Source organism: Poecilia mexicana, unplaced genomic scaffold, assembly GCF_051168715.1.
Source record: "Poecilia mexicana isolate PSO_F unplaced genomic scaffold, ASM5116871v1 scaffold_2, whole genome shotgun sequence".
Lineage (NCBI taxonomy): Eukaryota > Metazoa > Chordata > Actinopteri > Cyprinodontiformes > Poeciliidae > Poecilia > Poecilia mexicana.
The window spans coordinates 6,250,447-6,269,734 of NW_028263371.1; the positions used below are offsets into that span (position 1 = coordinate 6,250,447).

General features: G+C 40.9%; 2 protein-coding genes across 3 annotated transcripts in view; one reads left to right on the forward strand and one right to left on the reverse strand.

Moving 5' to 3' along the window:
* The window catches only part of LOC106926703 (cytoplasmic phosphatidylinositol transfer protein 1-like), a 68,462-nt gene extending 52,274 nt beyond the window's left edge, over window positions 1-16,188 (forward strand). The window contains exons 3-9 of the mRNA XM_015001794.2: window positions 686-774; window positions 2,181-2,188; window positions 3,474-3,545; window positions 6,909-7,004; window positions 7,790-7,945; window positions 9,268-9,331; window positions 11,402-16,188. Of these exons, the coding sequence (XP_014857280.1) occupies window positions 686-774; window positions 2,181-2,188; window positions 3,474-3,545; window positions 6,909-7,004; window positions 7,790-7,945; window positions 9,268-9,331; window positions 11,402-11,757 (841 nt within the window). The 3' untranslated portion in view covers window positions 11,758-16,188. The remainder of the gene's footprint in view (window positions 1-685; window positions 775-2,180; window positions 2,189-3,473; window positions 3,546-6,908; window positions 7,005-7,789; window positions 7,946-9,267; window positions 9,332-11,401) is intronic.
* A 189-nt stretch (window positions 16,189-16,377) lies between these two features.
* Window positions 16,378-19,288, reverse strand: part of LOC106926695 (GPI-linked NAD(P)(+)--arginine ADP-ribosyltransferase 1-like) — a 53,845-nt gene continuing 50,934 nt past the window's right edge. Inside the window, exons 2-4 of one of the 2 annotated variants that reach the window (XM_015001778.2) lie at window positions 19,215-19,284; window positions 18,741-18,873; window positions 16,378-18,502 (exon numbers count right to left, since the gene is read on the reverse strand). In XM_015001778.2, the coding sequence (XP_014857264.2) occupies window positions 17,684-18,502; window positions 18,741-18,869 (948 nt within the window). In that variant the 5' untranslated portion in view covers window positions 18,870-18,873; window positions 19,215-19,284 and the 3' untranslated portion in view covers window positions 16,378-17,683. Of the gene's footprint in view, window positions 18,503-18,740; window positions 18,874-19,138; window positions 19,285-19,288 lie in introns of those variants that run through there. The other variant, XM_015001779.2, reaches the window with a different exon arrangement.

Genomic DNA, 19,288 nt, shown 5'->3' on the forward strand with positions numbered 1-19,288 from the left:
TGTCTGGATTTAAAGGAACTCAGTGTTTCAGCTGTTTTGCAGTTTTCTGGAAATTTGTTCCAGATTTGTGGTGCGTAGAAGCTGAACGCTGCGTCAACGTTTGGTTGACCTGCGGGGTCTGGTAGGTTGATACAACAGCAGCAGATCTTTAATGTGTTCTGGTGCTGAACCGTCCAGTGATTTATAAACTAGCAGCAGTATTTTAAAGTCTGTCCTCTGAGTCCCTACACTAAAGTGCAGGGACTTTAGTACCAAGGTGATTTGCTCAAAGGTTTTGGTTTTGGTGAGAACGCTAGCGGCTGATCCGCTCCCATCAATCACTCATCTCAGAAGATTTGCACCTGACTCACCCTGCGGTTACAACAAGCGACAAGATGGAGCTGGAAGACGTTAAGCAAAAGCCAATTACAGAAGAAGCTACGCAGTTTACTTAAATGGAACAAAATCAGTAAAATCTTACTTAAAATAATATATCAGGTCTACTTTGGGCTTGTAATTAAAGTCAACCGATGGGGTCGAATTGGGCTCAGGGCGGGTTGGATTGTTTTTTAGGCCTGATCTAAACACTATTGTAGAGTAAAGCAGGGATCAAGGTTAACCAATGTTGCTTTAATCTGATGTTGAACGTCTACGTCCTGACTGTCCCTCGGTCAACGTCTCCTGTTTCTGTCTCTCTTTTCCGCAGTAAGCTACCCAGCTGGGCCCGAGCAGTGGTTCCTAAAATCTTCTACGTCACAGAGAAAGCCTGGAACTACTACCCTTACACCATAACGGGTGAGTGTCCGCTGCAGATGTGCTGCTCCGCCGTTTCTCTAAACGCCCCGCTGTGGCACTCTGCCAGGTACGGAAACAGAATCGCGCCGCCGTCACACGGAGCCCGACGCAGCTTTCTGAGGTCACCTTCTCAGTTTTCCGGGTTTTTTTTTTGTTTTGTTTTTGTTGTTTGTTTTTTTAGCCACAACACATTTTACTCACCACTTATCACTTTGCAGAGACACTTCACTGGATGTTAGTAGCGCATTGGAGCAGTGTGAAGAGACAAGGGAGGGAACGTGATCCAAACTGCTAATCTGCGCGGTGCATTTCCAACACGTTTTGATAAAACCTCGTGGAATTGGCTTGTCCAAAAAAAAAAAAAAAACCCTGTGAAACTCCTGACATATGCTATGTAATTCGGCAATCTTGTTTGCAATTTTGGAGCAATGTTTGCAGCCTGGCACAGGTATTTCTTATTTATTTTTTGGAGTACAATGTGTTGTTTATTAGAAACTAGAGAGCACGTTTAACCCCTAAACTCTGCTTTCAATAATGTGAAATAAAACTCTTTTTTTTTTTTTTTTACATCTATGATTAGTCTATGGAGTGCAAATTTATTATCAGTCGGCTGGACGACATTCATCTTTGCCACTTGCTAACTTCTGTTGCCAAACCCATAAGACGCTGCGTCCATTCTGTGCAAAAAACCCAAAACCGAAAAGCTTGGCGCTGCGAGGGTCAGTGCTGTGGAGAGCCGTTCGCCATGTGGGCAGCACAAAGCTGCTGCTGGGGGAAAAAAGCTACAAAACGACCCCACAAATATCACAGTTTTGGTCCCTTGACACACAAAAAAAAAACATTTCTGTCTTAAATTTTGTTCGGAATGGTCTTAAAAAAACATCCTTAAACGTCTTAAATATGAGTTGGTGAAACCTGCATCAAACCTGGTAAAACTTTAGTTCAAAATCTGTAAGACTTATTTTTTTTTAAAGTTATTTGTTTTACTTTTTTTTTTTTTGTTTTATCTGTAATCTGCGGTTGCCATGGCAGCGCGTACGGTCGCAGCGGCTTACTGCTCTACTTCAATGCCCATTTTTTTCTTTTCTCGTCATTTTCCTCCGCTTCCTTCTCCACCTTTACCGCTGCTGTCTGTCTGCTCAGTGATGAACAACAGTAGATTCTAATTTGTTGACTTTTTAAAATCAGTTTTAATGTCTGTTATGAGTTCTTACTTGTTGAGCTCTTTTTGACGTATTTAATCCAATAAAAAGGCCGTACGGATAAGCTCAACTTAAATTCCCCTTTTCTGTCGTCTTTATTCTCAGCGTAAATGGATTCATGGCTGTTGGCTAACTGTCTTTTTTTTGTGCTTCTCTTCTGCTCCGACCTGACGGCCGTCTGCCTCGTCGTGCTTCGGTCTGAAGAATATACAGTAAGTTACGGTTTACACCTGCAGAAAACAAGGCAAACGACTGAGTGCAAGCAGACTTGACACTACTTTTCATCGATTTTTGATCACTTGTTCCTGTAAAAACAATTACTTGCACCAATTTTTTTAAAGGTCTTAAAGCTCGTAAGATGCTAAATGTACAGTTGGGGGAAAAAAAACAAAAAAACAACCTGCATAGATAAAACTTGTGGGGGTGAAAATCCCCTCCACACTTATCAAAATGACTTGCAGAGCACACAGAACCGCGAATACCCAGCATGCCTCAGTCTGTGTGGTCTGTCTGTAGCCCACAGGATACGTCGGGCCTTAGCTTTAAAAAAAGCTCACATCCAAAACACATCAGCATATTGTGAGGCCGAGCTGTAGGGGCTGCAGTAATTCAGAGTTAAAAATGCAGACTCTGTGAGTCACTTCATTTTTATTTCATATGAAAAAACTAAATACTTTGACAGCAACAGAATGCTTGTCATTTTTTTCCCCATGTAGGACTACTCAGGAGCTGCTGCACTGCAGACAAATCCACAGATTGTTGTTTTTTTTAGTCAGTTTGCAGTTCTAGCGCCAGCTTTCTCGTTCCGACGTAGATTAAAAGCGCTCGCGTGAAAGCATTTTGAGATGTGATAAATAAATGGTGTGACACCAAGTATTTTTTACCCCTTTGAGGTCGCAAAAACACAAAATCTTACAAAGTACTTTTTGTCTGGTTTCTAGTGCAAATGTCTTTGTACATATGAAATAAGACTAAACTAACTTTAAGGTAACTTTTCAAGAATATATAAGAGCTTGTTTTAAGCCAAAAAAATAAATACTAGCAGATTATTTCACCCGTCACACGGAAAAAATATCTTATAAGTCAAATAATCTGCACTTTTTCATAAATATTAAGGAATTGCTTACTTAAAACACGCTCCTATATTGTGCTGAAAAGTTACTTGTAAGTTAACTTTCTCTTATTTCAACTGTAATAATATATTTGCACGAGAAACTGGACAAAACAAGAAACTGTGGTAAGATTTTGTGTTTTTGCAGCGTGTAGAGCGGCTGACCATAAATCTGCCTGTGTGATTGGATTGAACGGACAAATTGTCAGAGAAATTGTCGAGAATTTATCCGATACGAATGAGGAGAACTGAGTTGGACATATGAAAAAAGCTGAAGGGATATGAATAAGATAGTAGGCCTGCTATAATAGTGCAGGGACGGAAATTTCCCTCAAGAGGGATTAAATAACCGAAATATTTCTTTTCTTCTTTTTCCTCGTTCGCAGTGCTCATTCCTGCCCAAGTTCTCCATCCACATAGAGACAAAATACGAGGACAACAAAGGAAGCAACGACAACGTAAGTACAGCGGGTGTCACCTGCTCTCTGGAACAAAACGGTGGGGCCCAGATAGTTTTGTTTTCGTCGTCGTATTTACAGTTTCACGTTTCAGGAACAGGCGTCCGTCCTGTTTTCCACCGCAGATGGCCTGAAGGCTGATGGGGCCCTGATACTGCTGACGCTGCACAGGCCGTGTTTGTCCATTTAGGCACATTTGTGATGTTGTGTTTGGTCTCAAATCGACTTAAACCTCTTCTGTCATTAGTGACGGAAATGCGCTCCGTTAATCTGGCACCTTTTGGCATTTTTAGCAATCAGATGTACAGCTGAAGGGATTACGGTTTTCAAACCCGACGAGATTCCTCTTTACTGGCTAAAGTTATTTTAGGGTTATTTACACTTGAGTTTAGTGGACCCGGTTCGATTGGAGACCAAAATTTCAATACTTGTTCCATTTTTCAGCTGGTGAGGCTCTCTTTCACACTGCACTGTCAAACGAACCAAACACTTGGAAAACCTGTTCCCCTCCTCACATGCGGTGGCGCTGCACCAAGGAAATGACACAAAAACCTCCGAAGAAGACATGAACACAACTTCCTTCATCGCGAAACATAAACAGAAATGGCGCGGCGTCGGATTTTAGAGTTGTAGGATTTTTCCTTTGCCTTTGCTAAAAAACCACGAGCCACTTCTCCCTCTAGCGTAGACTCTCGTGTTTGTTTTCGAGTTTTGTTTTGTTTGTTTTTTTGTATTTTTTACGAACTGAGACCTTACGCTTTTAGGTGGACAAGTGTTTGCACATTCACACCTCTAGACATACAAACTAGAATTGAATTGAATTGAAGCGGACCAAACAGAAGTACTGCAAGTGCACCTTCAGATTTAAACGTCTTCTACCTCAACATGGCCTGAATCGTAGCATATTGTTATCTCTGTGCCTCGACTCAAACTCCGCTGCATCCGACGTCGGCACGGAGACCCAGTCGGTTAATTAACCGAGCTCCCCTCGCGCTCAATACTTTCATCTTAAAACAGCGCGTTTTGCCTCTTCTCTGTTCTCTTCCTGCAGAAAAAAGTGTCCAATAAAACGAAGCGAGGCAGCAGATAGAACCGGCGTATAAGACGGACCTCTGCAATGCTGCAGGAGGGAAATTCTCCCAGGCTGCAGTGATGATTTACAGGCCACCTTATTAAAATGCCCAGTACACACGAAGCTTTGAGTTGGCCAGGTACTGCTCCACTTGTTGGATAGTTAATTTAATTTGGTGCTGTTGATCCGCTCGCTCTGTGCGCTCCGGTTCGGAGGGGCATTAGTCATCAGGAGAGGTGCCAGCGTCTGGACGCCGAGGAATGAAAGCAAAACAGTCGACTTAAAGAGAGTTGGCCTATTCAAAATTCTCCTTGTGAGTTACTTCAACAGTTCGGGGTTGGCGGGTGTCCCGTTAACATGTCTGGGTGGCTCACACGTCGTCGCTGCCATGCCGGAGGGGACAGAAACCGGCGCGGAGCTTTAAATCTGTCGCGATGTTTTAGATCGACGTGTTTTCTCTTTGACGTGACAGAGTAATGGATCAAAGGCTGTCGAAATCAAATTCTAAAACCAGAAGCCGCCTTGGGCCGGTGTGATTTCCAGATAAAGAAAAGAAAAGAATAGAAGAAAAGCTGAGAGAAGGAAAAAATGCACTCAATTGGGGACGCCGGGCTGATTGAGCTCTTTGTGAATGTGAGCCGAGACGCAGGAATCCATGTTGTTTACCGTCACTGAGGCACTCCCGGTGATTCCGTGACGTTACTAATGCAGTTGCTGTTCTCTTTGCTTGATGTTGTTTGGGTCAACGAGCCGCTACGTAAACTAAGACATACATTTTATTGTCCAAAACGAGGCTCTGGACAGTAACTAAGTGTTGTTATTCATTCTGTCCTTCTGGCTCATTTGTTGACGGGAGCAAAAGCAAAAAGCAGGGACTGTTGCGTCTATGAAAAGTCATGAATGTTTGGGTAGGAATGGAGTGGAATTAATGTTGAACTTTTTAATTGAAGAATTTGCTTTCAATAGCCACAGGACTATAGAAGGTGAAAAGCCATTTCTTTAAGAAGGTTTAGTTTTTAATAACCTGGTAAAAACTGGTCCACTGTTCTATGCTTCTCTTCATACAGAGTGTCTGGATCCTTAGAGAAACGATTGGTTCCAGATGGCATGGACTTTGTTGAAGTTGTAAATTTTATTGCTAAAGTTTGCCTGCGATGGATGTAATGTGCTAGTTTGGCGCTACGAAACCTTACCGGAAGTTGCCTGCAAGCGAGGCGGCTGCTAACGTCACTTCAATGTTTGGAAGCTCGGCCAACAAGGACAGAGCGGCTTCGTTCACTTCCTCCGCTAACGTTGCTAAAGCTACAGGCAGGCGGAAAACGGACGTCTGCTGGAGAAATCGAGCTCAATGGGAGAAAGCCCAGGCAGAGGAGAGAGAGATGAGAATCGAGCGGGGGGAAAAAATTAATTGAAGGAAACGACATGAAAACCTCTGAAGAAGACGTTCTTCACAAAACGTAAATAAAAATGCAGTGGCGTGACATTTGAGCAGTTGGAGGATTTTGTTTGTTTCGCCGGTAGCCGAACCGCATCAGAGTCACGTATTCACATCTCAAATGAAGTGGATCTTCTAGGCAAACAAAATAGAGTTCGACTAAGACAGAGTAAAAACACACAAAAAGCCCTGCTACTGGAAACCTTTAACCCAGGTGCTATTCAGCTTCCTCCACATATTTCACATGATTTTGATTAAGTGCCACTTTGGGTCCTAGGTCATCAAATTCAGTGTTCAGAAACTGTTTCATATCTCATTTATGTTTGTTTTCCATAAATCTCCTCCTCTGCCTCGGATCCTATTCAGAATGTTAAAATGAGAAAATAAGTTTTTACTTACTCACGTGTAGACAAATTATTTTGAGCCCTTTCATAATTGAAGCAAAGAGGTTCATTTACCCTTTAATGTTTAACTTTAAAGCTTGTGACATGAAATATTATGCTGTAATTCAAATCTGGGTAATTAAACATGTGCAAAACACTCACAGAGTTTGAATTACAAACACTGGGAAGGCAAAAACCAAAACAGAAAGCTTTCACCTTTTGTGGCATCAGCTGACTAAACATATGACAGTAATTGAAGTCAGAGCTGTGTTATTTAGTGCAATAAGCAGCTGAAGAGGTGAGCTTAGAGCGACCCCTAGTGGCTGGACACACCATGTCCTTCTGAGACTCAGAGTGACTCTGAGAATTTCCTCCAGCGTTTGATTCGTCCGTTTTTATGATGGGAGGCGAGTCCGACTGGAAAATAAATGTTGAATTTAGCATCAAACAACAACAAAAATGGTTGTTTTCAGATCTTTGAAACCGAGCTGAAGGACCAGGAGAGGGAGGTTTGCTTCGTCGACATCGCCTACGATGAAATCCCTGAGCGCTACTACAAAGAGTCCGAGGTGAGCGCGTGTGTGTGTGGGAGTGTGTGTGTGTGTGTGTGTGGAGCCTTACAAGTACAAAGATGGAACACAATCAGTACTACGAAGCGGTGTTTTGTATGGATTGATGTCGTAATAGGCGGGTCAATGTCGATATCAAGTTTATTTATATAGCACTTTAAAAACAGGTTTAAAACTGCACCAAAGTGCTGTGCAAAAATGATAATACAATAAGCTGATGAAAAGAAAAGGAAAAATAATATATTTATATATATGTTAAAATAATAAGAGTAATAAAAATTAAACAACAACAAAAAAGAAAGATTTGAAACCTTTTTGTAGTTAAATGGTCACTTTTAAGGGTTTAGATTAGACAAACTCAACTTTACACTGAAAAAACACCAAATCTTACCAAGTATGTTTGTCTATTTTCTAGTGAAAATATCTCAGTAGACTTGAAATAAGACAAAACTACTTCATCAATATCAAGGAACTATTTACTTAAAATCAACTTCTATATCTGGCTGATAAGTTACTTTTAGGTTAGTTTTGTCTTAATTCAGGTGAACTAAAATATTTGTACTAGAAACTGGACAAAAAGACTTAGATTATGTGTTTTTCTCACTTAGGATTTCTTTTTCACCTTGAGGCTGTTTTGTGTGTGTGTGCGTGTGTGTGTGTGTGTGTGTGTGTGTGTGTGTGTGTGTGTGTGTGTGTGTGTCAGTATTTACTTTCTAGGATCAAATCGTGCATCTGTTTTGCTTGAGCTGTTGTATAAAATAAAATATGACTTCTCCACCCTCCAGGATTTGCGATACTTCCAGTCGGAAAAGACGAAGCGAGGCATCCTGCAGGAAGGCTGGAGGGACACACAGGAGCCCATCATGTGCTCCTACAAACTGGTCACAGTCAAGTTTGAGGTGTGGGGCCTGCAGACACGAGTGGAGCAGTTTGTGCACAAGGTGAGAGGTCAGCAGGGGGGTGAGGAGAGTTAGACAGTAAAACAGTGACAAACCAACACACAAATTATTCACCTGGCAGCTTTTTCCCTGCAAATCACATCTTTTTAAGAACTCCGTCAGGCTGTTTTATTACTATTTTTATTTTTTAAGTGGTAAATTCAAACAAATTTCTAAAGAAGCTCCTCCAACATCAAGTTTCTGCTTCTAAGATGAATTCACATTCAGTTATGATGATAGATTTAATGTAAAACATTAAATCTAAGCAACTCAATGCTTCTTTATAAAATCAGTAAAGTTATTAAGATTAATGTTTCCGCTCCCCGTATGAAAACTGGGAGATTTGTAGTAGCCTGGAGGAGTAAAAACTACCCAAGCGTAGTTTAAAAAAAAGTGTTTTTCAGAAAATCTTTTATGAATAGGAGTCAAAGTCTTTTAAAAAAAATTTAAAACCCCCTAAAAGTTAAAATAATAATAAAAAAAGAATGAAAGAAGTACAACTAAACCTGAAATATATAACAATGATATCCCATTTAAATGAACACAGCCAAAGTTAACCTGAGATCATTTTAAAATAACACCAAAGACATGTCCAGGAATCCATGAGAGCTAAAGTGCTTTCACTGTAACTCACTAATTGAATCTGCATTGATTGAGCTACGTTAAAGTATCTACAGGTCCAGGATCCTGGAGTTTAATATTTCCTTCCAAAAACAACATGTTTCTAAACCTGCTCTAACGCATAACAAGTTAGGTTAGAAAAGCTCTAATAATGTTCAACAACATTCAGATAAACTGATTCCCTCCTGTTTTCATGTGAAGCTGTTTGCTAAAGTGCTAGCGCTAGCATGATAGCAACTTCAACTACAGTGTACTAAGTGAAACACGGCCTGTTTAGATTTATGTTTGAAAACAAGCAAAATGTCGATCCGTTTTCACAAAAACAACATTAGCCTACTCTGAATAGTAACTTTAAATAAAGAATTAAACCACAAATTGAATATTTAAGAAAAAAAAAAGAAAAGAAATTGAACCGTATTGTTCCCCACAGCAACGTTTCCATTATTCTCTGCTGCGTCTGCTTGGTGCGGAAAACCATAAATGTTACTTTTTACAATGTTTTTCTTTTTGGTGAACTTCAGATCTCTGATGTGGCGTTGTTATGCTTTGTTACAGTTCAAATAGCTGCATGTGAGGATCATCCTGAAACTTTGGTCCAATTAAAAAAACTAATCATGCGGAAAAAAAAAAAAAGATTAAAATGTTGCATTGCTTGCAGTGTGTAGATAAAAGCAGTTTGACCGTGTCTTTGTTTTGTGTTTTAGGTGGTCAGAGATGTGCTGCTGCTGGGACACAGGCAGGCGTTTGCTTGGGTTGATGAGTGGATAGGTACAGCTACAAGCACTTTTTTTTTAAATAACCTGTTTTGTATTTGTCAGCATTTTTTAAAATTATATTATTGTAATTGGTGATGCATCCCACCGGCATTTAACAAGTTTGTGTACAGACAGCATGGATCCTCCGCTCACTACTAACCCACCAACGCCAAACACGGCTACCACCATCAGCCTGCTTCAGTTAAAGAAAAATTCAATATAAAAAATATTCTCTCATGTTTTGGGAGAGAAATTCAAACCAATTAGATTTGATAAAACATCCGTAAAATGAGCATTGGATCTCATATTTTCTGTTTTCGAGGAAGCTTCTGAATAATTTGTCTTAGGGTTACATGAGGGCGTCATTGAAAAGCTGAAACTGGTGCAGTTGGTGTTGGTTCTGTCCGTTTCCTCGGCTGCACAACGGGCCGCCTTGTGTGCGCCTCTCAAGTGCCTGCAGCACATTTACTCCTTCTCAGCTCTTCAGCTTTTTTTTCCCTTCATAGCTGTGGGACACACACGCACACACACACACACACAAATACAAAATAAGCCTGTTATCTTTACCCAGAAAGATTCACCACTCCTCTCCACAATAACCACTAACCTCAATACTCCCTCTTCTCTGAAACCTGGATGCTTCTTAATGCTCCTAAAGTATTTTTCCCTTGTGAAATTACTTTGTTTTTTTCCCCCATGGGAAAAAAATTGAACCTTTTTCATTTTTCTTTCCAACGATTCCACCTCCTCTTGCTTATCCCTTAATCTTGAATCATCCCCAAAGCTTCTCCATCTCTCCCCCCCACCTCTCCTCTCTCTCTCTCGCTCCCTCTTGGCTTGGACTTGTCCTTCACTCTCTTTGGGTTCTGGGCAGCTAACACTTTACCCGCTAGCAACATCGCTAACCCCGCCAGCGAATCCTTCCCTTCTCTTAACCGCCTGTGAGCTGGGAAGCCATGATGGAACGGTACCAACGTTTTGACCTTCATTGCACCCCTACTTCCCTCACCTTTTGCAGATATGACTTTGGATGACGTTCGGGATTACGAGAGAAAAATGCATGAGAAAACCAACATTAAAGTTTGCAATGAGCAGCAAGAGCATTCCACAACAAACCCATCTTCCCTGGATGACATAGAGATCCATGACAAAGCAAGTGTATGTGCCTTTTTTTTTCTTTTTCTTTTTTTTTACTCCATTTTTCCCTTCTATGTCTCATAATTTTAGGTGGTAAAAGCTTCATAAGGCATTACATTTGGAGCTAAAAATGGAACATTTTTTAAAACTAAAAGTGAGTTAAAAAAATAAAAACAACATGGTAATATAATATTAATACATAAATAGCAAACTGTGAACATAGAAAAACATGTAACCTATCCTTTGGTTTTTAAGCAGCGTTTTGTTTTTCTTTTGTTTGGTTAAGTTAACAAATATTATTTCCAGTTCCTGATTTCAGATATTTCCTCTAAAGGGGGAAGAATGATTGAACACATTTACCTATTCAGGAATTTATTCCTACTTATACATAAAGTCCATTCAGACTGGAACTGTTCCAGCTGCTATAAACGCTCACTTTGCAGCCTGCAATTTGTATGTGCAAACACCAGATGGCGCTCCTCTCCTAAAGCAGTCATGTTGAAGTAGAAATCGGGCTTCTGAGTCTCCAAAGGACCCTTCAATTAAAGTTTAATGATGATGGTAAAATGCTTCTAAGTAAAAATGCAGCTTGGTAACTGCACTAGTTTTCAATTCTGTCTGCTTGAATTTGCAGACGTCCTTTTAAAAACAAAATCCTGTTATGTATATTATTTATTATTGCCATATATTCAGGTCACAACCGGATGATAGAAATAATTAGATTTCAAAGTAGGTTTGAATCGTCTGTAAGGTGAGATGGACCTGACATGGCTGGCGGCGTCTTTTCTGGGTACAAAAAGGCCAGAAATGCAAAGGAACAGTATAACTGGCATCTCCATCCAAAACATGAACAAAATAGATGATTTGTAGTAAGATCCACATGCCAAGACAATGCCAACACAAAAACACTAAACTGTGTATTGTCTCTTGTAAAATCTCTTTCCAGACATGACAATGGATGAGGTGAGAGAGTTTGAGCGAACCATCCAGGAGGCCACCAACCAGAAGATTGGGGTGTTTCCCCCATCAATCTCCATAAGCGAGACCCCCTTGTCCTCCTGCGCCCTAACTGGTCCTGCCAGTGCCCCTTCAACTCCGATGTGCACAGATGCACCCGAATCCCTCTCTGTCCCCAAAGACCGGCCTCGTAAAAAGTCCGCCCCCGAAACACTGACCCTACCTGAGCCCGTCCCCAGCGAAGCCGCAGAAAACTCGACCCTGAACCAGTTACCCGTTTCCAACCATCTCCAGTCATCCACACCGCCTTCCGACTGCGACCCTGCTGAAATGGGCGAGCAGTAGAACAGCCTCCATTGTATACTTCTTCTTCTTCTTTACCCGTTGTCTTATGAGCCCAATGAGGGTACCCTTGCCTCCAAGCACCAGTGCCCTGACTTTCAACTTCTTTAGCCATATCCGATGATCGACCATAATCTTTACCGCATACCAATCCCTCTATCGGTCTTCATTAGTGTCATTGATGCCATCCAGGCAGCTGCAGGCCCGGTCACCCTGGTGTGGCCGAGCGTAAAGTCAAGCGAGCCAGATGTCAGATCTTTTCTAATTAATGCATTTAATGTTTATCGAAAGCAAAGATTATTTTTGTTGAGTGGCAGTTCTTTTTGTAAATAAATCCTTTGCATTGTTAACGTAGTTATGTTTTCTTCAATCAGACTATCTGGCCACGAATTATTGCATTTTGAAGTAGTTGCCTTGACACCACAGAGCCAGTGGAGATTCAGCTTCGATAGTGTTCAGAGTAATCTTACCCGTTACTAATCTGCATAGTTGATGGCATAATAACAATCGACTTGACGATTCAAACTGGAACAGCACAGTAGAAGTAGAACCGAACGCCGGAGAGGCAATCAAGTACATTGACGGTAGATCCGTTGAAGTGTTTCCGTAGCCTGGCGTGTGGATCGCACTGTACTCATCGTTTCCTTTCTAAACTCTTTAAAAAAATGCAAAATCTGTACAATCACGAAGAGAATGCACCTCAGGTCTCCCCAAACTCTACCCGGTTCGCACTCCAAAGGCAGGGACGCTGTTGTACGTCACTCTCCCCGCTTACTTGCCAAACCATTTTATACTTCCAGAGATGTTATAATACAAAAATATATGTAAAAACAAAAAACACACAAAAAAACAGCCTACATAAACCTGGGAATGTTTACACATCTTACACCTTTTAAATGAAACCGTCACTTTGTCTGCAGTTCCAGTTGGAGGTAGGCGGTTTGACGCTTGCAAAGTTTAATTTGTTCATCCTCTGTATCTGAAGACGATTAAGAGGTCGTTATCAGCAGAAGTGCACTGATTGCATTTACAAAGTCAGATGTTGCCTGAAACTAGTGATGGATATTTCATGTGACATAAATGTGATGCAGGCAAATCAAATCAGTAAAATCACTTTTGTCACATGTTGGGGGAACAAAACGCCATTTTAGGACAGCTTTTAGTCACCGACTGACCCTCGCGCACAGCAAAGGTGATGAAAAGTCGGAGCTAAATTTGAAAAGACGGGCACATGTGTCAAGCTGACTTGTGTATGTGCTTCATTAGGCGCACGGTGTGTGAAGATCGAACCTGCCAGTCCAGATTGGTGAAAGAAAGGCAGAGCTTTTAGGCCAAGCGAAAACATCAGTTGCAGACACCAGTCATTTATTTTATCTGTGTATTAATGGACGTCTGTCAAAGAACCAGTAGATTTTAGTACGCCGATCAATATACTCTTTGTTTTCCAGACAATATTATTCAAAGAAGGGGTTTTATAATGCTGCATGGAATGTTCACAACTTGTATACAAAATATATGACGTGTGATTATACTGTGTATGAATGGATTGTTGCAGTATAAGTAATGTAACTCATGAAGAAAAAAAACGATGCTTCCATTGGAAGTCTGAAGTCATTTTGTACAGTAGAAGATCAGATTTCGACTGAAATGTAAGCATGTTCAGAGTATTTACTGTAGGCCTATGAACTCTTTGAACTCAGTGCCTCTGCATGCTACAATTTTATCATCACCTACCTGCGTGTACATCCAAATTTTATTATTAGCTCAGCTACAGAAATCCAAAATTTCATGACTTTTTATTACATGTACGACTCTGATGACTTACAGAGACTCTTTGTGGGCATGAATGCCTTTCATTTTGGGGTTCTAACCATGGATTTATTTTTTTTAAGTACATGGTTAGAAGCATATTGTCCAAAGTGGAAAGTACCATTTCATCATGCTAAAAAAATGCAGTGTCAGCACATTTCACCAGCAAGTAAATGGACAGGTCTCCACTCGGTCTATAAACCTTGATTATAAGGCCAGAAATTTGGCATTATTGTCTACATTTTCCAATATTCGAGGATATTACAACCTGCTTATCGGATATGATTCTTTGCTGTTCAGACTGAAAACTTTCCCCACGGGATCACTTGGGTTTTGGTTTCTCACTTCTACCATCCTCAATTTTTCTTACAAAGGTTTACCTTCTGAGTTTGCTCTCATTTCATTTTTACGTTGATGTATGAGTTTGTCACCTGCAAATATTTTGAAAACACTTGAAAAGTTTTTAGGCAACAATAATTTTCCTACGATATCAGACAGTGGAGAAGTTATCCCCATTCTACCAATGGCTGTACGTCTATAGTTTAGCTTTATAAATCTGCAGTTGTGCCATTCTTTTGTTTTTAAAAATCATTGAAGTTGTTCCTTGTATCCTGATTTCAACGAGGTAAACAGTTTTGGGTAAACAAGTCCTGAATTGTAAAGACATTCATGCGCATGAGGAGTCTGTCTGAAGTCACCAAACTTTTTGCATTGCATTCCCTACACTGTAGTCTGGTAATCATTTGCAGTTCAACCTTATGTTACAAATAATTTTTTTAAGGTCTTGTTGCGCTTTTTGTTTTTTTATGATCTCTGCTCTTTTTTTCCAATAGACCCTCCTTCAGTTTTAAGTAAGACCGTTTCAACAAACCAAGTATTGCCACTGCAAGAAGATGCAGACGGGTGTAACTCGGACATATCAAACTATACCACCAGATTCTCAAGCGACAGGGCTAACTTGCTGTGTTTTTCATTCAATCACTGACGCTGGCGTAGATTTCTCAGTCATCCAGGACATGACGATCCCAAGTGCTTGAGTGGAAGGCAACTGGACTTCTCCTGTCGTTTCTTGTCCCGGTTCACACCATGGTGACCAAAACACATGTCTTAACAACAACGTTGTCTTCAATTGTCCGGTTAGTGTGATTGTTCTATGATCCATAAACTTGTTACTTCCAACCATGTTGAGAATTGAAGAAGCCCCTCTGAACGAGCGACGAAACATCTTCACGAAACCAGAGAAGTCCAGTTCTGCTCAAGCGCGTAGGATTCGATCGCTGACATTACTCAGATGCATCCTGCACTTTCCAGTCTTTTACACCTCAATTATTGACAATGAAGGAATGTGTTTATTACCGTGTTGTGGGTTCGGTGGACCAAAAATCCGCTCATATGGCACAGCAACTTTGAAGAGACAGGCTTGAACAGAAGATATTCAGTGGTCTTACCATAGTATTTTGTCGATAATTTGTGTAGATTTTCATTTAGATGGAGAGAGAGAGAGAAGAAAAAAATAGATGAAACTGTAGCTATTTATTTGTAACCGTAGCTTTTGTTGTTGCCTTTTAAGGATAAACAAATCTACATACCAGTCATTGGCCGTCTGTTTAGATCTATTTTGTATAGATTATAGATGCTTACTAGTCCGGTATCGACCACCTCTCTTGTCAGGTAAACATCGATCCAGGGACATGTTTGATCCACCTTGGGCTATTAAAATAATGCAAAGTGTATGTGGAACGTTAATCTCTGCTCTGTTTAAAAGAGTAACCCGATAGCTCTTGTAAATACGGCTGTTAATGATTAATATTGTAGATTTCTTATGTTGAGCCTGCTCTGGGTTTCTTTACTGATGTGCCATGAATGTGCTGATGGACTGAAAATGGACAAGGTAAATCTTTTTTTTTTGTGTGTGTGTGAGATGAGGGTTTGTGAAGCTTTCACAGACGTGAATTAAACGCTTTGATTTGAGTCGGGCTTAATGTGTTTTTATCAATGAAGTTGCTATTCTGATATTAGTTCAGTTTAATTCTTTTCATTTAAATATCGAGATTCTTTGCAGTGCTGCACTTTTTTCTTTTTTTTTTTTTTTGCTGTCCAGTTGCTTCTAATGAAACCCCCCACAAGGGGGCGTATTATTTCCTAAGTAGTAAAGCAAATGGATGCTTTGTGGCTGCTTTGACGTTTTACCCGCCTTGTTAATTTCCAGGCTGATGACGTCTCCTTTGTTCTTTTTAAATAGTAAACTTTGCTGTTTGATTTTAGTGATTGCTGTAATGCATTTCATTCCTCTTCACCTCCCGATTCGGTTTGCGCTCAGGCAAGCTGGTTTGCCGTCTTCTGCTCTCTGGAATCTGTCTCATGAACTTCGAACACGTCCGACTTAAAGCTCATCTCAGCGTCTGCTTGAATATTCAGGTGCGCTTCGAGTCGATCCAGCTTTGTGAAACAGACCCCAGAAGTGCCATTCCTGTTTAGCTGCTGAAAGTCGCTCTTTGTTCTTCCACTTGGAATATTGTATTGTACTTGGTATATTTTTACTGCCCTTTGAGGTTTATTTGGTTCTTTGTTGTAATTATTGTTTAACAGTTTTCTTAAACGGATGAATAAACTTTATTAGCTATTGTCGCTGTGTTATTGTTTTTATTTGTCGTGCATGCCTTATGGAAGCATTTTTATATTTGAAGCACACATCTGCTGTCAGAATTGGAGGGAAAACGTCTTATATTCAACATTTAACCACATAGCTTTCACTATATAACCATCCACTACAAGAGTAAAAAAAAAAAAAAAAAAAACCTTTCAGCATTCCTCTAAAGATATTTCCAGAAGATTTTACTTATTTTATTTTTACAGGCAACAAAAGTCAGACGTGCAATTTAAATAAATATTTTCCTCAACCAAATTAGATAATTGTAGCTCCTCTCTCAAAGCACCTTTATCGCTTTTGAGAGGAGGGGCTGGAGAAACCGTCACATTAGGTCTGTTCACCTGGTCTCTCTTCTTTCTTTCCTTCTCATATCCATAAATGAAGCCCCTTCTGAACATGTCTTCACTGCAGCGGCTGTCTGCAGTGAAGACATGTTCAACAGCCTGCAGTGTCTGCTGTCCGTGCATTATGCAGGTATAACACTGGACCGGGTCAGAATCACAGCAGATGACGGAGGACAGGCTCCGTTCCACATTTTCCAGGTACATGGATGCTGAGGTTGGGAATGACTTTGTGTTTTAAATTATTACGTCTGGCCGACTGTGGCAGAGAAAAGATCAGAATATTGTTGTCAGTGAGGCAGTGTTTGTAATTCAACTTTGACCCGCAGGCTGAACAAATACATTTGATCCCCAAATACACCCAACAGCTGAAAAGAGATATGTTGTCTACCCATGGTGAAAATGGGAGTACAACCAAGGGGGCTTTGCTCACAAGCTTTAAAGCAGGGGTGTCCAATGTCGGTCCTCGAGGGCCGGCATCCTGCTCGTTTTAGTTCTCTCCCTGGTGGTAGCAACAACCTTTTCAGCTTGTCAATGTTCCTCTTAGGGCTTCTAACCAGCCATCATTTGATGCAGGTGCATTAAACCAGGGAGAGAACTAAAACATGCAGGATGCCGGGCCTCCAGGACCAACTTTGGGCACCACTGGTCTAAAGAATCCACCTCACAAATTGAACAACTGCCTCCACCGTACAATTCTCTATCCGTGCTGCCGGCAAAGAAGTCGAGCCAGATCATCACTGATTCCAATAAACAAGATATTTCAAAGTCTTTTCCCGTGCCTGGTATTCTCTCCCTCAGCTCCGTCAGGATGGGGGAGATCTCTTCTGGAGAAATGCGTTTTCCCGGTTGTCGGACAGCTGAATGTATTAGACTTGCACAGCATGTATGGATGACGCCTCTATAAAGACCTTTTCCTGAGCGAGACGTTTCCTGGTCACGCTCAGGTCCAGGATGGACTGAAAAGAGGCGTTCACCCAACTGTTCTGCAGATTGTTGGAGAACTTGCAGAAGTTCTCCTCCGTGTCTTCCATGTCTGTGTTTGTCTTGCAAAAAAATTAAAAATAGCATGAGGTAAATGTTATATCTTCTTTTTTTATATCTATTCTTGTATTATGTACTAGCAGCATTACAGGCTATAGTGGGATTGGACAGTGCTATGTGAATTTGAAACTCTGCCAGCCGAGCTGATTCTCCAGTAAAGCTTCACAATAACACAGAGCAGTAAAAGCGACAGAAGGACAAAACAAATGATGGTGAAAATTAGCCAAAATCCCTCTGCAGGTAACACAGATATGGAATGCAACTGGTTGCGCTCTTCGTCATAAACACAGTCCAGATTACTTCTGAGTTTGTAGGTGATTTTACATGAACTGGTTTGTTTCTGGACGTCAGTGACTGTAAAAACTTCGTACGGAGGAATCAGGACTTGGTTGTTTCCTTTAAGGACAGAGTATTTAGTTACGTTTGCTCCAAAGCAAGAGTATACATCAAAACATGAAACATTTCCATCAGAATCCCACCCATCAGAGCCTAAAATGAAGGTGCTGAATCGAACCAGGCCAGCGGAGACGTTGAGCTGCAAAACGGTTTCAGTTCTGTAGTTTGTACTCAGACACATCACCTGATTTTGTTTTAAAATTAGAATCGCCTCACTTAGAGAGGAATAAAGCGAGACGGGTTCGAAAGCGCGTCTTTGTTTCGGAGTTCTTTCTGCAGCCTCAGAGTTCTTGTTCCCCCGTTTCGGCACCTCAGCGGTGAACACGTTTAAAGCCACAGAATGGCTTTTCTCCATGTACTTGTCTGCTGGTTCTTTCAGGTGTTGCTCTGCTTTGCTCCAGGCTTGGCTGAAATGTGCGCTGCAGGTGTGCCATTTTTGTTTCATGGCCTCGTCATTCAGAACCGCGAACTTGTCACCATCGAGGTCAGAGGTCAGATGCTGAGAACTCTGAAAAGGAGAGGGGGAAAAAATGTTTTGAGAGAGCTCACAAGACGGCAACACACGTGGAGGACTGTTGCACATTTCCATCTTAAAAATTGTCAAAAACAATCAGAGAAAGGCTTGTAATATCTTAAAAACACACGTCAGGCTCTTGAACTTTAAATTCCAGATCGGTCATTTTATATTTATGATCATTTGGAGTTTAAAGTTTGATTGGGTAAAAATAAGACAGACTGTGACTTACCTCTCCAACAGTGTCCCTCCAACTGAGACAAATGTATATGACAAAAACTACAAGCAGTCCTTCTAAAAAAACCAAAGCAGCAATCACACATGCAGACCCCTTCTGTTGCCTTTTCTGAGATGGCATCATTCATCTGGGAGAAGAAAGAAAAAGACATCCTGTAACGCGACATAATCAGAGGAAGTCGAGACGGTACCCCGAAATCTAAACTCTTTTGGCACAACTTGATCTACTTCCAAGTAACACGGTGAAAAAGTCAGGTAACATGAGGAATTAGTGACCTATTTTGCCATGGATTTCATCAATCTGTCAGATTTTTCAAAATATTCAAGCTAACCGCAGGCAGATCACATACAGAGCAGAGATACATAAAAGGGAAAATAAGTCTAATAACTTACCACATGCTGTTCACCGCTGTGATGAAAGCTATAAGTAAATGTGTGTTTCTGTGTTTTCTGCGTTTGAATGACTCACCTTTGTTTGCATCAGCCAGAGCTGGTGGCTAAACCGGATTCACTAGTTTTACCGCCTGGAGGATCTCCCTCTGG